Below are 22,851 nucleotides of genomic sequence, written 5' to 3'. Positions count from 1 at the left end.
ACTCCAAATTACAGTGTGCTAGAAGCTTTGAGACGTGTCAAGGTGTTGTCAGGCATATTGTAACCAGGCTTGCTTGTGGCATTGGTGCAGTAAAGGCTTCTTTCTGCCAACTGGACCATGCAGCTCATTTTTGCTCAAGTATCGTCGTATTGTGCTCCTTGAAACAACCTCACCATCTTTTTCCAGAGCAGCCTATATTTCACCTGAGGTTACCTGTGGGTTTTTGTTTGCATCCCGAACAATTCTTCTGGCAGTTGTGGCTGAAATCTTTCTTGATCTACCTGACCTTGCCTTGCTATCAAGAGATCCCTGAACTTTCCACTTCTTAATAAGGGATTGAACAGTACTGACTGGCATTTTCTAAGCTTTGAATATCTTTTAATATCCTTTTTCATCTTTATAAAGTTCCATTACCTTGTTGCACAGATTTTTGACAGTTCTTTTCTGCTCCCAATGGCTCAGTATGTAGCCTGATCAGTGCATCCACGTGAGAGCTAATAAACTCATTGACTATTTATACACAGACACTAATTGCAATTTAAAAAGCCACAGGTCTTTGAAATTAACCTTTAATAGCCATTTTTATTTTTTATTTTTTTTTACCTATGTGTGTCACTTTGTGTGTATGTAACAAGACCACTCATTCAAGGGTATGTAAACTTTTGATCAGAGCCATTTGGGTGATTTCTGTTATCATTCTGATTTAAAAAGGAAACAAAAAGCTGTATGATAAAAAATGGCTTCACATGATCACTATCCTTCAATAAATTACTTTAATTTGATTTTTTTTATTTTTTTTTATTTTTTTGCATGATCCGTCATAGTTTCAAAATCAACTGCAAAATGTCACAATTTCTGCCAGGTTATGCAAACTTTTGAGCCCAACTGGAGCTCCTTCCCTTACCCTTCTCATGCCTCTGTATACTAGGTGGTAACATATGTGATGTGGTTCCAATTATAGAGGGAGTACAGTTTAATTTACATATTGTGCGAATTACAAGCATATGCACAGTTTACATTTATTTGTGCCCAATGCTTAGTCGAAGTGTGTATGTAAGCCATATCCTGGATTGAAATAAAATGTTATGTGAGTTTATAATATGTTGGTTTTCCAGCAATGTACCTAATAAAAGTATTAATCAATATACTACATATTCACTCTAAGATACAGAGTGGTTTACAATAAATTAACCATTAGGGAACAACAAATTCTCTATATATTGTTATAAAGGAAATGGATCCTATATTTCTCTTCCATTTCATTTTCATATTTGAAGAGTAGAAGCTTATAAACCATTTTAATTTAATCTTGCATTACAAAATAGACATGGAGGGCTTGTTAAATACATATTGCTCATCTTTCAAAATGCATCAGTCCTATCACACAACCGTCCACATTGCATGTTTTGACAATTAGTTGATATTGCATTCCCTTGTCTTGTTAGACACTTATTTGATTAGTGACACTACCAACAAAAAGGACTGATAGATAAATTAATGTGAAAGCTGTGTTAAATCTACCGGTACTTCTGCTTGTTCCCAACCGCACTCCTTTTCAGGGACCGAGGATATGAGTTTTCTCTACTGGTTACAGAAGGAAATAGTGTTTTTACACATAGCAACAGGACTTTTCGATTTACATTATTGATTGTGCGGATGTGGCCTGCTTTTGGTTGCATAGTGATGAGAAAGGAGCAGTGCGTGTGGGGGGAAAAAAGGAAAAACAATACAACGGTTTTAACATCACAATAAAAAGCTGGCAAGATTGTAACCTTGATGCTTTGCCACCAATATATCAACATTAAATTCCATTAAGATTATGGTAAATTCAAATATGGAGTCAATAGCTGATTGCTCATGTAGCTTTAAAGAAACATTATAGGGTTAGGAACACAAACGTGTATTCCTGACCCTATAGTGTTAAAAACACATGTTGAGGGGACGTGGCTTGCTGGCGGAATTTAACAGGTGCACATACCAGAGAGAAAACGCTGTCAAACTCTGCCACTTTGGACCACTGGCTCCCAAAACCGCACACCACAACCTCTCTGAGGGAAGAGCTATCAGACAATGCCTATATACATTTTTAATCTGTAAACAAGAACCACATTTTCAAGTCCTACGCTACAACGCAGGCTTCCAATTACTTGCAACTACAATTCTGGAGGATGCATCGCACACTAACTAGGGGTGAAAGTCAAGTTTACTTGAATTTTCACTTGCCTATAACTGGTGGGGAAGGGAACTTTTGACCCCGGTGGTGATTTCACAAGTTCAATTAATAGTTTAAATGTATATATTGCTATCTCTAATTAGGGTAACTGGTAAGCTTTAAAATGAGCTATTAAAGAATTGTGCATATTGAGACACAATACAGTGTTTGTGAAACACTATGCAATGTGCAGTGTTCTGTACCCTATAAATCATGGGCCTCAATGAAAACTGGTGTTAACGTCACTTTTTTTAATTTTTCCAATGCTTGTTTTAAAACAAGGTATAATTATTTAAATAAACAAAATTACATCTGTTGCTTCCTTTGAAAATATGTTTGGATGCTTAGCTTGCACTTCAGAATAAGGCACAAATTCAGTAATAAAATGCTAAAGCTAGCAAACACTTTTTATGAATAATTTGTTAGCTTTGCCTTAAAATGTCACTCAGGGCACCAACTCAACTTAAAGGGTTATTCCAAGCATCATAACCATCTCAATGTTTTGAAGTGGTCATGGTTCTTGGAGTCGGTATGTGCAGTTCAATTTCCATGTTAAAATCTATTTAGTTTTGCACAAAAAAAAAATATTAAGAAGCATAACTCCACCTCCTTAAAGGATTACTCAAAGCAACATGACTTCTTAAATGATATTTGTGTTTTTTATTTTCATATAGTAGGAACCAGGCAGGAGGTATAAAATCTTTTATATTGCCCAAAACTATACACCAGTTATTTTAAAATCCTTTATTTAAAGATTTTAAATGTTTGAAATGGTCACATTTTAACAATAGTACCACACTTCACAAAGATATAATTTAACATCATACAATATAACATATAGGCTAAAATATATCATGTAGGTACTGTCTCACATTTTCTAAAGTGATGTATTTTTTTTTTTTTTTTGAAGAGTAAAACAGTATAGTAGAAATTAATAGGTAGACATTAGAATGTATATAATAAAATAATGTACTGGTATACATATTATTTAAAGCATCATAACCATTACAGCCTGTCTCCCTGGTAATGGGACAAACCTGTGGGACGCTGTGTCCGCTCTAGTGCTGGGTGATGCAAAATTTATTTTTAATAAAACTTTTTTTATAGCTTTTAGTTACTGCAGAATATTATTTCAAACGTCTAATATTAATATCAGTATTAATGTATGTTGCTATATGAGCCATTTGGGTAACTAGATGAAAATGTTTAAACAGATTATAAAAGAGTTGTATGACAAAATACATTCTGTTAACAATCTGCGTGACTCTTTAGAATATTGAGAAATGTATGTTTCCATTGATATTCATTAGTTTATTTAGAGGGAACTGTTGCTGTCAACAAAACATGTTGTAAGGGAAGTCACATTCTGATAACAATCTCCGTGATTCCCTAAGGTTACAGGAATAACAAGAGAATCAAGTAAAGAACAATGTCCTTAAAAGTTAGGTTGCCATTTGGTCTTGTTCCAAGAGAGAAGATTCTACACCAGCATCTGTTACTAAGCTGTAACATCATTTTCAAGAACAAGTATTGTCATCCTATTGCTATTTGCAGTACTGATGTTTCTTATGCCTCGGAATAAAGATTCCTAGAGATTCTGAAGAACACAATGGAATGTTATTGTTCTGGTGAAATATTGCACCAGAAGTAAGTTGGTTTAACCCCTTAAGGACACATGACATGTGTGACATGTCATGATTCCCTTTTATTCCAGAAGTTTGGTCCTTAAGGGGTTAAAGGACCACTATAGGCACCCAGACCACTTCAGCTCAATGAAGTGGTCTGGGTGCCAGATCCCTCTAGGGTTAGCCCTGCCTGCTGTAAACATAGCAGTTTCAGAGAAACTGCTATGTTTACATATGGGTAAATCCAGCCTCTTGTGGCTGTCTCATTGACAGCCGCTAGAGGCGCTTCCACTCTTCTCACTGTGATTTTCACAGTGAGAAAACGCCAGCGTCCAAAGGAAAGCATTGAGAATGCTTTCCTATGGACTGACTGACTGCGCGGCTCTTGCCACGCATGCGCATTCAGCCGATGATGTCCAAAGGAGGAGGAGAGTCCCAAGCGCCGAGGGAGCCCGGCGCTGGAGAAAGGTAAGTGTTTAACCCCCTTCCTCCAACTTCAGCCCAGCGGGAGGGGGCCATGAGGGTGGGGGCACCCACAGGGCACTATAGTGCCAGGAAAATGAGTTTGTTTTCCTAGCACTATAGTGGTACTTTTAAAGTGCATGAATAAAAATAAGTATTTTCAGTTATCCATAACTAGAAGTCGATTTAGACTTGTCAGATGCAAAGACAGTAATATTTTGGCCTTTTTGTTTTTAGGACATGTCACATTACTGGGATTAACTTGAGTCAGGTCTTGCCATGTCACAAGACCAGTTGGCCAGCTTGAAGCAGACAGCTTATTAAGGCTTTGTATCACCTGGAGCAGATGTTTGTAGGTGTCCATCTGTTCAGCTGAGCAATGCCTTTTTATTTATTTTTTATTTTTTTCAAATACCTAGTCAGAGGAGAAAGGAGATAAGTTGGAGGGAGGTGGGGAATTATGATGTACAATAGAATACGGACCATTTCACACACACACACAAAAAACATTCGAATGCAGTTTAAATTTTTTTTTTTTTTTACAAATTTAAAACTTGATATCTAAACCTTCAAGAAAGGCGTAATGAGATTACCGTATGTTTAATGATTTGCGTTTACAGGAAGGAGTATGCAGTGATGTTTTTCTTTCATTGCAAGTGTGCTTGACCTGTACAAGTAAATACTTTCAAAATATCCTTCAATGAGTAACTTGTGACCCACATTCTGCTGTCCCTGATCACTCCCTAAAGGTCCTGCTTTTCCAGTTTACAATACAAAAAATGTAGCCACAACATACTTAAATGTGCATTATATCTATACACTCGGTAAAAGATGCATTGGCCGTTTTAATGAGCCAAGGGCCATGCTTTGGAGACTTGGCACCCTCCCTCAAACTGTAAAAAATAAATATTTAGGGTATCTCTCTGCACCACTACACCACTATTTTCTTTAGGGTAATTACACGCACTTACTGACATTCATATACATGCACATTGACACGCATACATTGACAGAAAAAATGGGAATTGGAGGTACACCTAGAACAAGCATTTCTGAGTAGTGGTGCTTTATTATATACAGACATGCATTGATACAAATACATTGAGGCTCCTAAAGAAACACATGTGGACACATAAACACAGACTCACACATACAAACACAACACTTTTGAGTAAGGTACCAATAGGCAGGTTCCTGCTCTAGCAGGGGGGGGGGGGGGGGGGGGGGTACACTGCACTGCCTTCTGCCTGTCACTCAAGATGGACCACATCGACTCTCATTACGCCACTGAATAAGCATGTCCAGGACCAACTTGCATAACAAGCATTTGCTATTCTCTCACCTTTAAAGAAGACATTCTTGTGCTGAGTTTTGTTTTCCAAGGACAAATCATTTTGAAGGACATGTGTAGAATATTATTATTATTACTGGTATTTATATAGCGCCAGCATAGTCCGCAGCGCTTTACAATATTATCAAAGAGGGAGATTTAACAATAAATTAGACAATTACAAAAACTTAGAGGAACAATAGGTTGAAGAGGGCCCTGCTCAAACAAGCTTACAATCTATAGGAGGTGGGGCAAAAAACACAACAGGACAGGAGGTAGCAATCAAACAAGGTGGAGTGAAGCAGAGCTAGAGGAGAGAGTAAAGTGATGCCCTATAGGAGAGAGCAAGGGACAGGTATGTGAGGTAGAGGTTACTCTGGGAGGCCATAAGCTTTCCTAAAGAGATGGGTTTTGACGCATTTATTAAAAGATTGAAGACTAGGGGAGAGCTTGATGGTCGTAGGCACTCCTGCAAGTGTGAGTTGGCCGTACGGGTGCGAGCAGCAGACAGGAGAAGATCATGGGCAGAGTGGAGAGACCGAAAAGGGGTATACCTGTGGATCAGATATAGGAGGGGCTAGAATTGGTCAGTGCTTTATAGGTGTGGATTAGTACCTTGAATTGCCTCCTATAGGATACAGGAAGCCAATGTAAGGACTGACAGAGGGGAGTGAAGCGACAGGAGAGGAAAATCAGTCTAGCTGCAGCATTCATTAGACTGTAGAGGGGAAATACGACTTGTGGAAGAATTATTAGGAGAGAGTTACAATTATCCATGCGAGAGATTACTAGAGCATGGACAAGCATCTTGTCGGATGCAAGCTATGTTTTTAAGGTGGAATCTACAGGATTTGGTAACAGACTGGATGTGAGGTTTAAATGTGAGGACAGAGTCAAGTATGACGCCAAGACTGCTCGCTTGCAAGGATGGACTAATGTGGGTACCACTAACTTGAAGGGAGAGATTGAGTTTCAAAAATCGGGGTGGGGGGGACGACGACATCCAGTCAGGGATCGAAGAAAGGCAGGCAGTGACATGCTGCAGGATGCCAGGGGAGGGGTCCGGGGAAGAGCGGTATATCTGAGTGTTATCAGCGTACAGGTGGTATTGGAATCGGGTAATAGGTTTGCCAAGAGAGGCAGTAATAGGTTTGCCAAGAGAGGCAGTAAAGAGAAAATAGAAGGGGGACCAAGTACAGAGCCTTGCGGTACTTGAACAGAGATAGGACGACGGGAGGTGGTATCGTTGGAAAAGGAGACACTGAATAAGCGTTGGGAGAGATAGGAAGAAAAGCCAAGAGAGGACAGTGTCACAGAGACCGAGTGATTGAAGAGTTTTGAGAAGGAGAACATAGTCAGCAGTGTCAAAGGCAGCATAGAGGTCAAGAAGGATTAGTATGAAGTAGTGCCCTTTGGATTTAGCTGTGATTAGGTCATTAGTGACTTTAATAAGAGCAGTTTCAGTAGAGCGTAGAGGGCGCAAGCCAGACTGAAGAAGGTCAAGGAGAGAGTCGGAATTAAGGAAGCAAGTCATACTGGTAAAGAAAAGTCTTTCCAGAAGCTTTGAGGAAAAAAGGGAGCAGGGATATGGGACGATGGTTAGAAGGGGAGGATGGATCAAGAGATGGTTTATTTTAAGATGGGTCCTACAGTAGCGTTTTTAAGGCCAGCAGGGACAACACCAGAAGAGAGAGAGCAGTTGAAGATGAGTGTTAAAGGCACAAGTCAGGGGGAGAGAGATCTGATAAGGTGAGACGGGACAGGATCAAGCGGGCGAGAGGAAAGGAGAAGCGCAGCCACCTCCTGTTCAGTAGCCTGGGAGAAAGTCTGAAGGGTAGGAAAAGCATGATCTACGTGTGGTTGAGAAAAAGAACGTCAAGGTGGGGAGAATTCTTTCCTTAGCTGTTCAATCTTGTCGGTAAACTAACATGCAAAGCTATCAGCTGTAAGGTTAGTTTGGGGGTGGCCACAGCAGGACCAAGAAGGGAGTTAAAGGTATTAAAGAGACGCCTGGAATTGCATGCGCTAATGATGGAGGAAAAGTATGACTGTTTGGCAAGGTCTGTGCTGTATGAACACAACATCAATTTGTAGTGGAGGAAGTCTGACTGGGTGCGTGACTTCCTCCAGCAGCGTTCAGCAGAACGGGAGCATCTCTGCAGGTAGCATGTTGATTTAGTGTGCCACGGTTGGGGGAATGTTCTCCTCAAGGTGCATGTTTTGAGCGGGGCTGCAGCGTCCAGGGCAGAGGTGAGGGTAGTGTTACATGAGGAGATAGCCAGTGAGGAACAGGAGAAAGTAGGGATGGATAGAAGTTGGAAATCAATATTGGCTGAAAGCTGTTTGAGGTCAATATAATCGGATTTCTTCTTGGCTGAGGGGGTTTAGGTTGAGAATAAGTGGGATAGGGTTCCTTTGAAAACAAATGATAAGAGGTGATGATCGGAGAGAGGAAATGGAGTGTTGCAAAGATTAGCGATTGTACATTCATGAGCGAAAATAAGATCAAGGGTATTGACAGCTACATGGGTAGGGGACTTAGCCCACTGCGATAGCCCAGGGGAGGAGGTCATTGAAAGTAGTCTTGAGGCTACTGAGGACAAGGGTAGGTTAATGGGAATGTTGAAGTCCCCAATAATATAGGTCTTGGAACTAGTGTTACATATGAGCTAAATCTATCTTAAGAAGTATGTGGGGATTCACCAGCATGCCTTTGAGTTGTTGTCTATTCTGTGTTTTGATATAATGCCTCTGCATTCATTAGTGTTGGGACATATTCACTTCCTCATACACCTGCTGCTTGGTCATCCACCTTCTGACTTGACGAAAAGTTTGGATGCTCCAGACTCCCCCCCCCCCCAGTTTGTCACATTGAATGCCTAAGTAACTGTATTATCACAGGCAGCCACACTATCCGATACCTAATCCACAGCCTTTTGCTCCTACCTGACAATGGCTAAATGTGTGCCTTGTTAATACTGTGGTGGATTAAATAGGTAGGTACTTTCTGAATGAGCACACGGGGAAAAAAAAACTGTTGTACTGATAAATAATAAGGCGGATGAGTAAAAAAGCATTAATTACTGTGTAACATTGTATTTAATTTATTCAAACCAGGTTTCAGCATTCTAGCTGTTTATGAAACTTTAGATGTTTCTTCTGATAGCTGGGCATACCTAACTTTCTGAATTGCTCCAGGCAGCATGGGGCAACACTAGCCATGTCCAGATCTTAGTTAACCTTTTCAACACTATTTTGAAGAACTGTCATAAGCACATTTGTGCAATAAATAGTATTTTAAAGCAACTTTTATTTTGTAACCGATTTAGAGTTAACTTGGGATTGGCAGATTCCTGGCTTTCAGTATCACTGTATCTATCTTCCCTGTACAGTGAGATGCTGGGAGTTAAACTATTTGAACGTGTGGATCTACCTGGCTGATGACATCACAGATGCACAACAGCTATATATCTGTAAACAATAATTAAACCTATATGTCACCACCAATAATTTAAGCAAAAAGATTACCAATCATTCTACACTGCTCAAAAAAATAAAGGGAACACAAAAATAACGCATCCTAGATCTGAATGAATTAAATATTCTTCTGAAATACTTTGTTCTTTACATAGTTGAATGTACTGACAACAAAATCACACAAAAATAAAAAAATGGAAATCTAATTTTTCAACCCATGGAGGTCTGGATTTGGAGTCACACTCAAAATTAAAGTGGAAAAACACACTACAGGCTGATCCAACTTTGATGTAATGTCCTTAAAACAAGTCAAAATGAGGCTCAGTAGTGTGTGTGGCCTCCACGTGCCTGTATGACCTCCCTACCACGCCTGTGCATTCTCCTGATGAGGTGGCGGTTGGTCTCCTGAGGGATCTCCTCCCAGACCTGGACTAAAGCATCTGCCAACTCCTGGACAGTCTGTGGTGCAACTTGACGTTGGTGGATGGAGCGAGACATGATGTCCCAGATGTGCTCAATTGGATTCAGGTATGGGGAATGGGCGGACCAGTCCATAGCATCAATGCCTTCGTCTTGCAGGAACTGCTGACACACTCCAGCCACATGAGGTTTAGCATTGTCTTGCATTAGGAGCAACCCAGAGCCAACCGCACCAGCATATGGTCTCACAAGGGGTCTGAGGATCTCATCTCGCTACCTAATGGCAGTCAGGCTACCTCTGGCGAGCACATGGAGGGCTGTGCGGCCCCCCAAAGAAATGCCACCTCACACCATTACCGACCCACTGCCAAACTGGTCATGCTGGAGGATGTTGCAGGCAGCAGAACGTTCTCCACGGCGTCTCCAGACTGAACCTGCTTTCATCTGTGAAGAGCACAGGGCACCAGTGGCGAATTTGCCAATCTTGGTGTTCTCTGGCAAATGCCAAATGTCCTGCACGGTGTTGGGCTGTAAGCACAACCCCCACCTGTGGACGTCAGGCACTCATACCACCTTCATGGAGTTTATTTCTAACCGTTTGAGCAGACACATGCACATTTGTGGCCTGCTGGAGGTCATTCTGCAGTGTTCCTCCTTGCACAAAGGCAGAGGTAGCGGTCCTGCTGCTGGGTTGTTGCCCTCCTACGGCCTCCTCCACGTCTCCTGATGTACTGGCCTGTCTCCTGGTAGCGCCTCCAAGCTCTGGACACTACGCTGACAGACACCGCAAACCTTCTTGCCACAGCTCGCATTGATGTGCCATCCTGGATGAGCTGCACTACCTGAGCCACTTGTGTGGGTTGTAGACTCCGTCTCATGCTACCACTAGAGTGAAAACACCATCCAAATTCAAAAGTGACCAAAACATCAGCCATGAAGCATAGGAACTGATAAGTGGTCTGTGCTAATTGCCTATAATTTCAACCTGTTGTCTATCCCATTTGCACAACAGCATGTGCAATTGATTGTCACTCAGTGTTGCTTCCTAAGTGGACAGTTTGATTTCACAGAAGTGTGATTGACTTGGAGTTAAATTGAGTTGTTTAAGTGTTTTTTGAGCAGTGTATATATCCCTCCCACCAGCGCTGTATTTACTGTGAGGCTAACAAGGCATTTGCCTTGGGCGGCACTTTCCAGGGGACTGACAAAACTCCACCCCCAAACACCCCAGCAGATGCTTTGTTAGCCTGGTGTCTGGGGGGTCCCCCAAGGTGGGCAGCGAGGAAGCGCTGATCTGTGTGCTCTTCTTGCACTGCTCCCTGGCGTGCCCTGCTGTAATGCCGGGAGCTGGAATTTAACATCAGGGGTAGAAAAAAAAATAATTTAAAATAAAACACATAATTTGTGAGAGTGTGTCAGTATTAGTGTGTTTGTATATCAGTGTGTGTGTCTAGAAGTGTGTCAAATTGGGGAGTATGTGTGTGTCTGTCAGTGAGTGTATGCCGGTGTATGTGTTTGTGTGCCTGTCAGTGAAAATGTGTTGGTTAAACGGTGTTTGTGCCAATAACTGTATATCTGTCAGTGTATGTCAGTGCAAGTATCAACGAGGGTATGTGTCTGTCAGTCAAAGTGCATGTGGGTCAGTAAGAGGTGCAGCCATGACAGGAGGAGGTGGGGCAAATTTAGATTAGGATCAGAGTTTAGTCATGCCTAAATCAGCACAAAACCAAAATACACAACTGTTCTCCACCATCACCTATCCAGTCCTCATTGCTTTTTCTATTTTGAAATCCATTATTTGTCAGAGTGTTGGTGGTTGGTGCCTAATTCAGATGGAGTATGCATTATTCCTTTATGTTTACAGTACTTTCTGAAAATTCATACCCTCCACTTTAGTCATTGTCCAAGTATTATATTTATTACAGAAACATTTCTGAATCCAGCCGAACTGATTGCAAAATACACCCAGGAACAAAATTTGTCAACAGAATTTATGGAGTCTAAGAATAGCATTAAATAAACCAGTACTGACACAGAGCCTGATTGAAATTCAATTCCTTCAGCATTACGTCTGCATTTCCAACATGTTGCTATAAAGTTTCTGCTTTTATTTTATGTATGATTGTTGCGATAGTCAAATACAAACTTCGTATTTACACTAAGAATTTGGAAAATGTATTTCCTCTTGAGCTTTGTCTTATCTAACATACATCAATTGTAGTTATATAAGTGTAACTCTGCACACAGCACAAAATAGAAAAGGGCTCAAGTGTGAAAGTAATTGGCCACAATATTATTGGGACAGAAATCTAAAGATTCTAAAAATGTGTGTTCGGGCAAAGTGCTAACTAATCTCTTTGGAAACTAACAGAATGGTTCTTGGCATTTTGAACTAGGTGGGAAGGAATGAATATATGAACCGTTTTTTCCCTGGGATAATGCCTGCAAAATTGACATGTTGATGGATTATATAATTGGATTACTGTCTGCAAGGATACAGCTCCAAATTTTACACTTACAATTTGACTTTTGGTGAGATTAAATTAGATTTGATTGTTAGAAGATTCTGAAGACTAGTTACCAATTCTAAATAAATTTATGGGCAGAAAACAAACCACTTATTTAAAGGACCACTATAGGCACCCAGCCCACTTCAGCTTAATGAAGTGGTCTAGGTGCCAGGTCCATCTAGGATTAACCCTTTCTGCTGTAAACATAGCAGTTTCAGAGAAACTGCTATGTTTACCTATGGGTTAATCCAACCTCTAGTGGCTGTCTCATGGACAGCCGCTAGAGGCGTTTCCGCGCTTCTCACTGTGATTTTCACAGTGAGAAGACGCCAGTGTCCATAGGAAAGCATTGATAATGCTTTCCTATGAGACTGGCTGAATGCGCGCTCGGCTTTTGCCGCGCATGTGCATTCAGCTGATGACTGGGAAAGGAGGCTGAGAGAGCCCGGCGGTGGAGAAAAGGTGAGTTTTTAACCCCTTCCTCACCCTAGAGCCCGGCGGGAGGGGGACCCTAAGGGTGGGGGGGACAGAGAGACCCTATAGTGCCAGGAAAACGAGTATGTTTTCCTGGCGCTATAGTGGTCCTTTAAGATGGGGGGAAAAAAATAAACATTCAGTTCTGTATCTAATTTTTTAATTGAGTAGGATACAAACTCCTATTCCGCTTTCAGATTTAGTTCTATTGTCAGTGACTTGAGTACTTATTGAGCAGTATATGGAGCATAATTACAGAGTACCAATCCAATCCATAGTGAGAAGGAAACTGTATGAAATGAATGATATGCCATCTTAGACTCCAGATATGACCTTTTAAATAATTTACATTTAATATTATGTTCCAATTTATATATGATTTGGATCATGTATCCATGAAATACTTTTTCCTTGACAGTTTTTTTTTTTTACATATAGATTACGGAGTATAATAAACATTAGATTGTTATAATCTTAGTGACGAATACAGTAAGTGTCATCTCTGTCTCCTTTAATTAATAAAGAATGAGCTCAGCTGGTTGTATATTTGCAGAACTCATTATCGGTAATTGCACATTTAATTGGAGAGTTTATAAAATGTGGCAAATTTAGGAGTATTATCTAACCAGACCAGTTCTGTACAAGCGGGAGCAGATTGTCACCTAATCCAGTAATTCCCAGTTGTTTAACAAAGTTAATTGATGCTTTGGGAATGAAAAACAGTACGTGGTGAGAAGCCATATTTCCAGATTACAACCCAGTTCTTTAAATGTCTAAAGCTCCACTAATGTCTCAGTTGGTGGTAGTAAAAAAAAAAAAAAAAAAAAAAAAAAAAAAAAGAGAGAAAGGGCCTCTATGTGGGTTTCTCAGAGAGAAGTTACCACTGGTCAGAAAGGCTTTCTCAAAGATGGTACTCACGTTTATGGCACAGAGCTCTGTAGCTGATTACTTTACATGGATAGGAATCAATCTATTATTGCTTTGTGAAATGCTTTAGCCTGAGGCCTGCTGTTCCGAGGTGTCTAGGTGTCTTACATTTATACATCTGCTGTAGGTATTGTGGTCCATTATGATGGGTTGGATTGTGGACAATGGTGAGGCATTAGGAAGTGCAGTGTTTAGTGGGAGACAGTGTAGTTCACCTGATATGTGACTGAACATTTGTTTCACCATAATGACGAGTGCTAGACTATTCTGTATGAACAAAGCTCATATTTTATGTATAAAGTATTCTTTTCATCTAAACAAGAGTATCCGTAGCATTATAACTGTTTTGAAATCATTTGGGTCCAACAGATTAAAATCCAAACAAAAATTGCATTAAAGGACAAGGATGATCTAAATGTGTGTTATTCCAAGCAAAAACCATATCTAAATGACATTTATTAGATACCCAACTAGGATTTACACTAGTAAACTGTATTTTTTTTCTTTTTCTTCTAGATTTACTAAAAACCTGTCTCCAGACAAAATAAATCTAAGTACCCTTAAAGGAGAAGGTCAACTGACAAACTTGGAGCTTGATGAAGATGTCCTCCAGAACATGCTGGACCTGCCCACATGGCTTGCCATCAACAAGGTTTTCTGTAACAAAGCTTCCATTCGGGTTAGTTTAAATCATTGTCCTTTTAAAGAGATTATTCATGAGGGAATTAAAAACAAACAAACAAAAAAAAAAACCCCACTAATCTCATGGTTACATGTTCTTCATTTGCTACAAATTAACTGGATCTCCAGCTTCTGCTGTAGTTTAGCATGCATTGAATTAATTCCCCTCACATGCATATTAGATGCATTGGCTAGTTTTCTAGGAATGTTGTAACCACCATAATCATTCCATTTCGCATAATCAGTAGATGTATAAATAGATGGTGGTTTTAATACTATGTGGTCAGGAATACATGTTTGTGTTCATGACCCTATAGTGTTCCTTTAAATCATTGTTTATGCAGCCATAATCACACCTCCTTGTGGTTTTACACATTGTAAATTGAGATCTAGTGTTTACAATTCTTTTTTTTTTTTTTTTAATTCTTTATTTTTGCAGTGTAGGATTGACATCCGCTTGTCAGCAATGCCACAACAGCATTTTCCAACAATTTTGAACATACATATTAGTGAACAGTTATGTAGCATTTAGATGGATCGTACACATTTTTTATGTTAATAAGGCAGGTTAAGTACACGTTGGTTAGTCGCATTAGTTATAACGAGTTACATCTTCGTTTGGTAGCAGTAGTTTAGGATTAGCGTTTCTATTGCATATCATCGCATTAGTGTCAAACAATATTATGGTTACGTTTAGCTTGGTTTAAGCGTGGGCTATACATTCTATACAATATCAGTCTGTCTAAACAATACACAGTGCTGAACGCTACTCTCAAGGGTGTCGCTTATAAGTAGTTTGCACACTAAGTTATGCTATTCTAAGCTTTAGTCTGACGTGTCAGGGAAGATCACAAATGCATATGTATCTACAGATGGGCTTACTGACATATAAAATAAAATAAAATCATAATAGGCAACAAGCTTAACTGAATCTAATGTTTAAAGCAATATAATATTAGAGTGTCCACCCCATGTTGGGCCAGTGCAGCTTGTCATGCGTTCTTGCCGGGAGGCCGGGCGATCCGTCCGTTCGCAGTGCGGTCTGCCATAGTGAGATGAGCCGCTTGTCAATTTTGGTGGTAAATGCAGTCCCAGTAGGTGTCCGTGCAGGGAGACAACCTTCCACCCAGGGGTATGTGTTGTCCAGCGTGATGTCTGCCTTGTACAGGGGGAGAGTCCCAGCATGATGACTTTGAGTTGTCAGGCAGCGTGTTTCTGCCCCTCTGTGGTGAGATTAGCGGCTCAGTAGGGTAAGTCAGGTCCTTTAAGCATTGTTCCATGTTGCGAGCTGTACCCTCTGAAATTGTGGGTGTTAGTGTTGCACCTCCCTGTCTAGTGGTACCTCGGTAATCATTTGCCGGTTCCTGCTCGTTCAGGGTCTGCAGTCCGCCTGTGTGGTAGGAGGGGGATGCGTCCGGCAGAGTCGCCTGCCACGCGGTCTCTGCCATTTTGAGAGCGGAGCCTCGGGAAGTTCATGGCACTCCGGTGGGTCACAGGGTGGGGACCGGGATCACCCCCGCCGGCCCAGAGGTGGGAGGGTACAGGGCCGGACCCGCCTAGCTCCTCGGTTCTGCCGTACCTCTGGTGGGCAGGATAGCTGGGCAGCGGCCGTCTGCCCAGCTCACCGCCCGAGCGGTCTCCATCTTAGCTGACGGGGATCGCCTCACCGAGGGACTAAAACCTCACGGCAAGCCTCTCCCCGGTACCAGGGTCGCCTCTTATGCTGTGGCACAGCTGCTGGTTGTTGGGTAGGAATTTTTCCAATTTTTAGGGGCTCAAACTGGGTAGCTTGTCGGGAGCTAGCCCTCTGTGCGTCCGCTCGGCATGGCGGTCCGGCCCCGCCCCCCTACAATTCTTTTATTGCACAGTTTTTTTTTTGTTTTTTGTTTTTTTCATTTAGAATTTATCTCTTGCACTGTTAATAACTTGCTAGACCTTGCAGGAGCCAACTAAGTTAATCTCCGAATGCAAATTAAACAAAACTTTTTCATGTAGGCTGCATCCATCACAGCCTGGAGAGTAGTGGCTAGGGTTGCATGGACAGTAAAAAAAAAAAAAAAAAAAAAGTGATTTCACTCATGAATGGCAGAAAATTCTGCAGTGAGACTTCAGATGGATGATCTATCAATAAAAACTGCTTCATTAACCTAAAGTTGTTTTGGTTACTACAGTATCCTTTCAAGCGTCCTTTCCTTTTTTTTTTTTTTTTTTTAATCTTTTCTTTCCAGATGATCTCTCTTTTCTTGTGTTAATGTCTACAACTTTCACACCATAATATTTAAATATTATTTGGAAATCTAGTAATGAAACTGATATGATTAATTTCCGGTTTGTGACTGTATAATCAATTCTGCCAAATTCCCACAAGTTCAATTCAAAATCATCATTATTATTGTATCTGTATGCATAACCTCACTTTGTTTCTTTTTTTTTAAATGCTACGATTTCTGCATGACCCCAAGTAATTGTATTGATTTGTGAAAAGGGAAAAAGAGAAGTGCTTGTAACATTCAACATTGAAGCTTTATTGATCCTGTGTTACATTGCAGATTCCTTGGACAAAGCTGAAGACACATCCAATATCCCTGGTTAGTATTTTTTTTATTTATTTACAACTGAATAATAATACTCATTAAAACATAACAGCTGTGCAATTATTGACATGACGACACTTTGTAAACGATAATGCAGCCATGAAATGTATTGACAACAAAAACTGCTCATTTTTTAAATATTATAAGATTATATATTTTAGTCAGTCAGCATTAAGGTATAATGCTGTATGTGCACTGCATTTCGCATTCTAGGATTGAACTGCAAAACCTGTGGTGGTGATGGGATTATGCATGTATTTTAGTTTACTAGTGCGTTTACTAGTGATTTCACTGCAGAAATATATATGGTTGAGATAGAAAGTGCCTGGTGCCGTCCAGCATGTGTTGATTTATCTGTTGCATATCAAAATGGAATGAACACATTGTTTATATTTTTGCAATAGGCCCTGTGAGTGCAAATCTTCTTTGGATATTGTGTGTGTGTGTGAGAGAGAGAGAGAGAGAGAGAGAGAGAGTTAATAATTGCCAGCAGCAACGTCAACAAATGATATGATCATAGAAAGAGAAAAGACTGGAAAGAAGTCTCTATACCCTTGCTAAGATAAGCTCTACCAATGTAAAGCAGCAAATATGCTTAATCATAGAGCAAGAAAAAGAACTAGAAAAATAATAAATTTTTAATAACCCCACTTAGGGGAACCAAAAGGTATAACAAAAAGGAACAGTGTATAGCTCATAGTGAAAAAACATAGATAAAGAAGTAAAGAAAAATAGATAAAAGGTCTAACATGGGTACATCTGCTAAATCTGTGATATATGCAGTAGTTGCACTCAATGTCTAGTGGTCACTAAAGGTAACTATATGTAAATAGTCTCTATATTACAGGTAACTAATGGACCAGTGGTATAGACAATGAGAGGTCAGTGAAACAAAAACGAAAAAAAGAAAGAGGTACAATGTAACTTGCTTAAATTGTTGTGTGTATATAGATACACGTATATAATTCTAGAGAGGATAACCCCAGCAGGTATATCTACGTTGTACAAAATGGGGAACTCCACAATCGTGAAACACACCCTTTCTGTTAGAGAGAGACTTAGTGAGTAGGTTAGTCCGGCCGGACGAATTAATGTAAAAGTCGCTCTAAATAATTACACTGCAAGGAAAGGATGGAAAGACATGTATAATGGATACAAAATAGGACCAATAGAGTAGCTATAGTGCCAGATATTCCGTGGATAAAAAGTATGTATTAGATAGAGAGGTATTACAAGTAACGATATAATGCACTGTAGATAACCTGCCTATACTGGAAAAGCTTGAAGGTCAGGAAAACGGCTGGCTTTGAAATCAAAACGCTAGCTACAGCAGTCCTAAATGACACTCCGTGGATACAAGTGGACTAAATAGGAAGATATAACAAGTATCAATATACTGTAACTTTTAAATCAAAAAGCTAACTCAAATAGTCCTAAATAGTGATAACGAACGGAAGCCCCCTCCCAAAATCTTTTTTTTTTTTTTTTTTTAAATTCTTTATTTTTCAGTGCATCAACCGTGTTACAGACTTTTTTGATCCCATCACGTTTACATAAGGTTATGTTAATGTAACAAACATGTCCATACAGTGGTTTGGCTATAACATTAAATGCACATTTTGGTTAAGTGGTCTGTTGGGTTGTAACGAGGTGCCTACGACAGTATTAATAGTTGCTAGGCGAGAGGTTGTGATCTGGTGATTCATCCCCAATAAGTATATTAAAGGGGTGTTGCGACTTTTTTAGTCTTGGGGCTTTTAGAGCATTTGTCCCGCTACCTGTCAGTCTATGTGTTGGGTCACCTCGTTTGCTGGTGGGTATCTAGTTCCATCTTTGTGTCTGGTGTCCCTTATCTCTGTGACTCGGGGTGCCTTGTACGGAGGCGGGAGGGGGGGGGAAAACTGGGTTAGATTAACTCGTTTGTTCCGTCATAGTGTTCCAGCGTGCCCTTATTGGTTTGTGCCGGTAAAGTCTGCAACGTCCCTCGTGTGTAGGGTTGATTCAATTTGTGATTCCATCTAGTGAACGAGTCATCTCCTATATGGGGATGGTTTGTGGTGTGGAGCGTGGGTGTCTGTTTTGTACTTGGGGATTGCCTGTTGTGGCTACTCGCGTTGGTTATGTGTCCCTTGTTCATCAGGTTCCCGGTGTGGGGCGCTCCCTGGTTGGTTGTGTCCCTTAACCCTGGGGCACTAGGGGGGGGGGGAGGGAGTCGTGTGGTCAGGTCGCGGAGTTGCCGCTACGTGGTGTGAGCCCGACACTAAGAGTATGTTTGTGGTAGTGTGTATTTGAACCTTAAAACATAAGTAAACATAGGTAAAACATTAACAAAGATAACAGATAACATGCTCGTTCTGTAAGTTCAGGTTGCTTGGCCCCTTTCCTCCTCTCCATCCGAGGGGTTAGGGGAGTCTGCTATGCTGTTTAAGCGAGCGCTGGGTGTTTCTGTAGCGGGTAGTCCTTGTGGAGTGAGGCCCAGTGCCGTCATTAAGGCATCGCTGTCTGCAGGATCTGACGCCTTGTATGTAGTCCTGTCTTTCGTGACCAGAAGCGTCCTGGGAGTGGACCATCTGTATGTTAGTCCTGCTGTTTGGAGGAGTTTCGTGATGGGCTGCATTCCCTTTCTCCATAGCAGCGTTGATCTGCTCAAGTCTTGAAAGGCTGAGATGGTGCTGGTTTCAAATTTATACGGGGTTTTCCCTTTAAGGGCGGCTAGTAGACCCATTTTGTCCGTGAGCGAGTGGCAACGGAGGATAACGTCCCGTGATGCTGTGGTGGGAGCTTGTGGAGATTTAGAAATCCGGTATACTCCATCGAAGGTGAAGTGTTTCGCCTGTCGCGTTGGGATGAGGGAAGACACCAGCCTCCTAATGAAGTGTGGTAGTTCTTCTAAGGGCACTGACTCTGAGACTCCTCTGAGCTTGATGTTTTTCCTTCTGCCCCTGTCGTCCATTATGCTGACTTGGTTAGTGAGGTGGGCTTGTTGGGCTTGCATGTGATGCATCTGTTCGTTTAATGCTTTGAGGCCTTGTCTGAGGGTAAGTATATCTGTCTCGTTCGTGTCAGTGCGGGCATTTAGTGTCTGTACCTCTGTTTTCAGTACTGCCAGGTCGGCTTCCCACATTCGTCGGAGGTTGCTTTGCAGGGTGGTCAGCATGTCCTGTATGTCCCCCTTTGTTGCTGGGGCTGTGTCTTCTGCCCTGGGCGGAGTAGTTTTCCTGGTTACTACTGGGGTTTGTTCGCGGGAGGTCTCCCCTCCATCCTCCTGTTGAGTCTGGGTTATGGTCGGCCCGGTTGTTCGCAGCATCTGGCCAATATCACGGTGAGACTGGGGAGTGTTTGTGGGTGGTTTCTGGGACTTCCGACCCATCTCCTCCGTTGTGAGTGTGTTCGGGTCCGGAAGGCCAAGGTCGCTCCACATGCAGGGAGCCCAGTCAGCTTCGAGCTGGAGGTTTCCCGCGCGGTAGGCCTTGGGGCCTCGGTTGCGGGTTTTTCTTGCCGCGGGTTGGAAGAACGGCATCGGCTTGTTCAGCGGGTCGTACCTTGATGTTTTCCGGTACTCTTGTGGCTATTTGGGGTTCGGTCTGTTTGATTTGGGCTAGTTAAAGTTCTTTTTTTTGTCGGAGCTCGAGATGGTGGCGACTGCTCTCGTGCGCTGTCAGGCTCCGCCCCCCCCTCCCAAAATCTTAATCGGATGAATAAAGAGAGAGCAGATGTCTAAGTAGGGTACATAGTGTACCAAGGTTTGCTCAACGCGCGTTTCGGCGCCCACGTGCGGCTTTGTCAAGAGCTGTTTTGTTTCACTGACCTCTCAATGTCTATACTGCTGGTCCATTAATTACATGTAATATAGAGACTATTTACATATACAGGGAGTGCAGAATTATTAGGCAAATGAGTATTTTGACCACATCATCCTCTTTATGCATGTTGTCTTACTCCAAGCTGTATAGGCTCGAAAGCCTACTACCAATTAAGCATATTAGGTGATGTGCATCTCTGTAATGAGAAGGGGTGTGGTCTAATGACATCAACACCCTATATCAGGTGTGCATAATTATTAGGCAACTTCCTTTCCTTTGGCAAAATGGGTCAAAAGAAGGACTTGACAGGCTCAGAATAGTCAAAAATAGTGAGATATCTTGCAGAGGGATGCAGCACTCTTAAAATTGCAAAGCTTCTGAAGCGTGAAAATCGAACAATCAAGCGTTTCATTCAAAATAGTCAACAGGGTCGCAAGAAGCGTGTGGAGAAACCAAGGCGCAAAATAACTGCCCATGAACTGAGAAAAGTCAAGCGTGCAGCTGCCAAGATGCCACTTGCCACCAGTTTGGCCATATTTCAGAGCTGCAACATCACTGGAGTGCCCAAAAGCACAAGGTGTGCAATACTCAGAGACATGGCCAAGGTAAGAAAGGCTGAAAGACGACCACCACTGAACAAGACACACAAGCTGAAACGTCAAGACTGGGCCAAGAAATATCTCAAGACTGATTTTTCTAAGGTTTTATGGACTGATGAAATGAGAGTGAGTCTTGATGGGCCAGATGGATGGGCCCGTGGCTGGATTGGTAAAGGGCAGAGAGCTCCAGTCCGACTCAGACGCCAGCAAGGTGGAGGTGGAGTACTGGTTTGGGCTGGTATCATCAAAGATGAGTTTGTGGGGCCTTTTCGGGTTGAGGATGGAGTCAAGCTCAACTCCCAGTCCTACTGCCAGTTTCTGGAAGAAACCTTCTTCAAGCAGTGGTACAGGAAGAAGTCTGCATCCTTCAAGAAAAACATGATTTTCATGCAGGACAATGCTCCATCACACGCGTCCAAGTACTCCACAGCGTGGCTGGCAAGAAAGTGTATAAAAGAAGAAAATCTAATGACATGGCCTCCTTGTTCACCTGATCTGAACCCCATTGAGAACCTGTGGTCCATCATCAAATGTGAGATTTACAAGGAGGGAAAACAGTACACCTCTCTGAACAGTGTCTGGGAGGCTGTGGTTGCTGCTGCACGCAATGTTGACGGTGAACAGATCAAAACACTGACAGAATCCATGGATGGCAGGCTTTTGAGTGTCCTTGCAAAGAAAGGTGGCTATATTGGTCACTGATTTGTTTTTGTTATGTTTTTGAATGTCAGAAATGTATATTTGTGAATGTTGAGATGTTATATTGGTTTCACTGGTAAAAATAAATAATTGAAATGGGTATATATTTGTTTTTTGTTAAGTTGCCTAATAATTATGCACAGTAATAGTCACCTGCACACACAGATATCCCCCTAAAATAGCTATAACTAAAAACAAACTAAAAACTACTTCCAAAAATATTCAGCTTTGATATTAATGAGTTTTTTGGGTTCATTGAGAACATGGTTGTTGTTCAATAATAAAATTAATCCTCAAAAATACAACTTGCCTAATAATTCTGCACTCCCTGTAGTTACCTTTAGTGACCACTAGACATTGAGTGCAACTACTGCATATATCACAGATTTAGCAGATGTACCCATGTTAGACCTTTTATCTATTTTTCTTTACTTCTTTATCTATGTTTTTTCACTATGAGCTATACACTGTTCATTTTTGCTATACCTTTTGGTTCCCCTAAGTGGGGTTATTAATAATGTATTATTTTTCTAGTTCTTTTTCTTGCTCTATGATTAAGCATATTTGCTGCTTTACATTGGTAGAGCTTATCTTAGCAAGGGTATAGAGACTGTTCTTTGGGGGCACATCGTTTAGTTAACCCTTTCCAGTCTTTTCTCTTTCTATTTCTATCGTTGGGTTATGCCCTCAATACCCTGCAACCAATACACCGTGAGTGATTTCTCTGATCGGTCACTCTGGCTGTATTTTTCTGTAATTGATATGATCAGTCCATTTAAACATATATTAGATCCTATGTGTAAAGAATGATTTTTGAGGTAAAGTTCCACAAGTGAAGCAGTTAGCAAGAATATTATTTGTGTAAATAATTGGATAGTCTCTTTGCATAATTTCCCTCCAGGGTAGTGTATCTATGCCTATGCGAGTGGAACCTAAAATTGTAGAGTAAAAGAAATTGGTGCAGTTGCAGGTTTCCATGGCTACCCATTTGTAACTTCTGCATTTAAGAGTTTACAAATTTTAAGTTATCATTGTAAT

General features: G+C 41.2%; 1 protein-coding gene across 1 annotated transcript in view; it reads left to right on the top strand.

The window, feature by feature from the left end:
- BLTP3B (bridge-like lipid transfer protein family member 3B) overlaps positions 1–22,851 on the top strand; it is a 176,019-nt gene that overhangs the window by 29,268 nt on the left and 123,900 nt on the right. Inside the window, exons 2-3 of the mRNA XM_063447767.1 lie at positions 13,954–14,116; positions 16,668–16,706. Of these exons, the coding sequence (XP_063303837.1) occupies positions 13,954–14,116; positions 16,668–16,706 (202 nt within the window). The remainder of the gene's footprint in view (positions 1–13,953; positions 14,117–16,667; positions 16,707–22,851) is intronic.

Source organism: Pelobates fuscus, chromosome 3 (assembly GCF_036172605.1).
Source record: "Pelobates fuscus isolate aPelFus1 chromosome 3, aPelFus1.pri, whole genome shotgun sequence".
NCBI lineage: Eukaryota > Metazoa > Chordata > Amphibia > Anura > Pelobatidae > Pelobates > Pelobates fuscus.
Note: the sequence above shows the minus strand (reverse complement) of the source record. Positions and strands in the feature narration are given on the sequence as shown.